Below are 5,000 nucleotides of genomic sequence, written 5' to 3'. Positions count from 1 at the left end.
GTTCCAAACAACATAACACTTACGTGGTAGTGAGTAGAGGGTCCCTAAAGCCAAACTGAAGTATCCCGAGGTCTTTATGTGGTCGAATAGAGAGTCCAGAATGAATTTCATCAAGCCAGTACCTTTACAGAAATGTTGCCATCTTTGCCGCCACTTTGAGGGGAAAGTCAGTAGGAGTCTTATTGCTGAGTGTGTTGTAACACGCTCTGGAAATTCACAATTTCGTCGCAGTTTTAAAAAAAAAAAACGGCGACGAAATTGTGAATTTCCAGAGCGTGTTACACAGCAATAAGACTCCTACGGACTTTCCCCTCAAAGTGGCGGCAAAGATGGCAACATTTCTGTAAAGGTACTGGCTTGATGAAATTCATTCTGGACTCTCTATTCGACCACATAAAGACCTCGGGATACTTCGGTTTGGCTTTAGGGACCCTCTACTCACTACCACGTAAGTGTTATGTTGTTTGGAACTGTAGAAGAGGTATAGAAATAGCGTTTTGTAGCGGCGCAATTGAAATGCCCCGCTCACTTCCAGGCTACGAGTTGTGACTGAAAACGGTACAATAAAACTTTCTCAAAACACATCCGAATGACATAATTTTGATGTCAACTCAACGTATGTACCCCCAATCATCCGGAAATCGATCTAAAGTGCATTTTACTCCGGATAATTCCTTTAATGCCTCTGTGTGTGTGTGTGTGTGTGTGTGTGTGTGTGTGTGTGTGTGTGTGTGTGAGTGTGTGTGTGAGTGTATATGTGTGTGTTTGATGTTAATGCCTCTATGTGTGTGTGTTCAGATGTTAATACCTCTATATGTATGTGTGTGAGTGTGTGTGTTTGGATGTTAATGCCTCTGTGTGTGTGTGTGTGTGTGTGTGTGTGTGTGTGTGTGTGTGTGTGTGTGTGTTTGTTTGGATGTTAATGCCTCTATGTGCCTGGTGTGTGTGTGTGTGTACACTCACGTGTAGATGACGGGCTTCTTCTCGCGCTGCAGGTTGAGTGTGTGTAGCCAGGCCACCGTGCCGAACTGCTGCCTCCACAGCGCATGGCCGCTGACCAGGTCCTGCCGCCCCGTGGAGAAGGTCAGCAGCTTCTGGTCCGTGTCGTCCATGGAGGCCCCGTCCTCCTCCTCCTCCACAGTCACCTGCTGCTCCTGGTTAAACACGCTGTAGTCTACCACAGGGGCACACACATACAGGGCTTAGTGACCGTCTGTGTATTCTGTGTATGAAAGGTGCTATATAAATAAAGTTTAGTATTGTATTGTATTGTATTGTATTGCATTGCATTGCATTGCATTGCATTGCATTGCATTGCATTGCATTGCATTAAGGAGCTTGCCCACTGCTCCAACAAACGGCAACAAACTCCAACAAACACCAACAGTTGGGTCAGTGTGGGCCGGCCGTCTGTCTTTGTTGGCGTTTGTTGGATGGAGACACCGCAGTGTGGACTGGCAGTTGGTTTTATGAACATTCTAAAGACTATTTCCAACAGCTGCCGACTTTAGAATGTTGGAGTTTGTTGGTGTTTGTTGGAGCAGTGTGCAAGCTCCTTTATGTATACTTTTTATAGGCACTGTAATGGCACTGAATGGCACTGTTCTTTAAAACGGTTTCCTGAGAGGCAGACTCATCTATAGTTCCAGAAACAACTTTCAGTTATGTCTATAACAAATTATTTTCATTGCCTGAAAGCCTCAAAATCTCTCAGGAACAGGTGTAATAAATAAATTGAGATGATTTCGCTGCCTAAATATAATATGCCAGAACCTGTGAAATAGATAATGCCTATCTGTTTTTAAAACCTCTGTAGTCATGAAGCTTATGAGGGTCTTTGGTGACCTTTGACCACCTTACCTGCTTGGTCTACCTCAGCTTCTGCCTCCAGACGTAGGAACACATCCTCCAGCGTAGTCATGGAGACACCATAATTGGTGATGCCCAGATCAGGTCGACAGTCTAACTCAGCAAACAAGCCTGTGGAAGCGTTAGGGATGAGGTCAAACAGGGCACTTCCAAACTTCGCCGCCATGTTGTGTGTGGCAGACTCATTAACATTGCATTACATTGTAGACACATTATGTATAATGCACAGAGCTATTTGCCATCTCCTTGATGATAATGATTAAGTTAATATAGTGAAGCAGGGAGTTGGTGTTCCTATGAGTTGAGTCCTTAGCCTATCCAGATCTAGGTCCTTAGCCAAAAAACTACAAGAGCCACTGCAGGACATGTACTGGGTCTACATCTATTGTTAGCTACTTTCAGTAGAGGCCATATCAAATCAGCAAGCATGGTAACGGCTAGGGAGAAATATATGAGTAACTTTTGTTACCATGCCAACCGTGGTTGTCTTGAACAAAGACAAAAGGGACACTCATTAGAACATTTCACATTTGTGTTTTCTGCGTAAGTCACATACATTGGATTTAAAAACAAGGAACATAAAAGAACCTTCCAGTCCGGTGTTAAACGGATGGGACTGAGGAAGGTTGGGGTCACGCCCACGCGGGGAGCTACGTCTCACCTGGAAAGGTGTCCATGCTTTCAAAGGGCAGTGTGAATGTGAGCTCTGCCTCCTGTTGCCGTGACAACTGTGCCTTGGGGACGTGTTGCTTCACGAGTGATGCGATGGTATCCACCTCACACCCCTCACTCACCGACATTCTGTGAAACGTTTGTTTGTTTTTTTTTAGTTAAAGTCAGTTTCCATTTTCACTGTTATTTTAACCCTTTAATGCTAAGCTCCGCACTCATCACTCATTAGGCGTTAATTTCTATATGTCGTGTTTCAAAGAATAGTCACAGGTGAGTCAATAAGGATGTGGAGAAAATTAAACAGTTTCGTTCTAGATTTAATGACAAAAGGGCTTTCACTGCCAAATGGTTGAAAAAAAAAGGAAGAGAATTCTTTACAACCCTTCAAAACCCCATAAGAAACTTCAGAACGCAAACTTGTGTGGTTTAATATTCCTGATTGTGCAAAATGTAAGCGTGTGCTGAATAAGGGGAAGCATAGGCGAGGGTGGCGTGAGATGCCTGCTTATTATGGAGCCTTTTTAGGAGAGAAGGCCTCCAAACAAGCCAGTTCATGATGGAGTGATTAGATTGCGGAGGAATATTTATAAAGAGCTCTTGCCTGAGGTGGTAGCCGACGCCACACTTGGTTTTGAGGTACAGCGATGAGCCCACGCACTTGAGCTGGCCCTGTGATATCACTGCCTTACGATCTAGAGAGAGAGAGAGAGAGGGAGAGAGGGAGAGAGAGAGAGAGAGAGAGAGAGAGAGGGAGAGGGAGAGAGGGAGCGAGGGGGGGGGGGGGGTAGAGCAGACACACCATTAATTTACTGCCAATATCGATGCACAGATGGCACACTTACAATATCCATGAGGCAGACAGTTTAATATATAATGAATGAGTGGGCAATACTGTAAACTGTGCCAGACAACATGGACTGACCGATACAACAGATTAGCATGCATACAAAGACATTAGGCACAGATACAACATATTAGCATGCATACAAAGACATTAGGCACAGATACTACAGAATGGTGCAGTTATTAGGAATTATATTAAGACAAAAGCAAAGAGCAACCCATGACTGTCATTCTAGAACAATAGACACACTGTTGACTAATACAATTCAAAAGTGGGGTCAGTTTAGCTTGAAATATCGAATGTTTAGTCACACTAGCAGTGAAATGGTTGAGGAGAGATCAGGTGAGGGATGAAATGATGAGAGGAGAGGAGAGGAGAGGAAAGAAGAGAAGAGAGGTGAGGTGACCGGATTGTTGGCTGTACGAGAAAGCAGATGGACAGTGAAAGGGAGGCCGTACCGGCGAGGATGTCTGCTTCGTCCATGTAGTGGGTGCTGAGGACAGTGACCCGGCCCGCTCGTCGGTTCCTCAGGAGGGACCATACCTGGTGCCGTGAGCAGGGGTCCATTCCTGCAGTGGGCTCATCCAGGAGCAGGATCTAACACACAGACACACACACACACACGCACGCACACACACACACACACACACACACACACACACACACACACACACACACACACACACACACACACACACACACACACACACAGACACACACAGACACACACAGACACACACAGACACACACAGACACACAAGCACGCATGCACACACACATAGACAGACACACAGACAGACACACACCTTTAAATGTTACCACCCAGTAATGTATGCCAGCCACATATGCACCCAATAAAGAATACACAGGGATAACACAAGAGCAATGGTAAGCAGCTGAATTTAAGGCCCATATCGCCCCATGGCACTGGAACACAGAGCACAAGGCCAGGCACCTTGGGGTCTCCCAGGATGGCGATGCCCACAGACAGCTTTCTCTTCTGGCCGCCACTCAGGTTCTTGGCCTGGGCATCCATGATCTTCTCCAGGTCCAGATCCTTTAGCACTTTAGACACCTAATGGGGAACACGAACAGCACATCAAACACACACACAGACACACACAGAGAGACACTTACCAACTAAACACACACACACAGAGAGACACTTACCAACTAAACTAATAAACCAGGGACTATTAAAGAATACAATTAAACATTAAGGAAGGAAGTAAGCAAGCAAGTAACAGCACGTATATTAGATGGCTTCCAATTCAGAGGAGAGTTATATCCAATCATATATAATTTTCAGAAGTTACGAACTTGAACAGAGTAATTAGTTGCGGCACTATAATTACAAATGGGTGGGAAAAGAGGCCTGGTTTTAAATATAGACAGCAGAGTTAGAGGAAAGCAAAGAGGAACAAAAAACCGAACAACAGCTCATGCTCACACACACACACGCTCATACACGCTCACACACGCTCACACACGCTCACACACGCTCACACACGCACGCTCACACACACACGCTCACACACACACATACACACGCTCACACACACACACATACACGCTCACACACACACACACATACACGCTCACACACACACACGCT

General features: G+C 45.4%; 1 protein-coding gene across 1 annotated transcript in view; it reads right to left on the bottom strand.

Moving 5' to 3' along the window:
* abca5 (ATP-binding cassette, sub-family A (ABC1), member 5) overlaps positions 1-5,000 on the bottom strand; it is a 51,953-nt gene that overhangs the window by 22,973 nt on the left and 23,980 nt on the right. The window contains exons 14-19 of the mRNA XM_076298056.1: positions 4,341-4,460; positions 3,844-3,982; positions 3,143-3,233; positions 2,531-2,670; positions 1,861-1,980; positions 964-1,174 (exon numbers count right to left, since the gene is read on the bottom strand). Coding sequence (XP_076154171.1) covers positions 964-1,174; positions 1,861-1,980; positions 2,531-2,670; positions 3,143-3,233; positions 3,844-3,982; positions 4,341-4,460 — 821 coding nt within the window. The remainder of the gene's footprint in view (positions 1-963; positions 1,175-1,860; positions 1,981-2,530; positions 2,671-3,142; positions 3,234-3,843; positions 3,983-4,340; positions 4,461-5,000) is intronic.

The sequence above is a fragment of the Alosa pseudoharengus genome, unplaced genomic scaffold (assembly GCF_046254945.1).
Source record: "Alosa pseudoharengus isolate Yale_2024_CS ecotype anadromous, Long Island Sound unplaced genomic scaffold, YU_APseudo_1.1 YU_APseudo_1.1_scf_21, whole genome shotgun sequence".
In the NCBI taxonomy this organism is placed as follows: Eukaryota; Metazoa; Chordata; class Actinopteri; order Clupeiformes; family Clupeidae; genus Alosa; species Alosa pseudoharengus.
The sequence above is the reverse complement of the archived record's forward strand: the minus strand, read 5'-3'. Positions and strand labels throughout refer to the sequence as shown.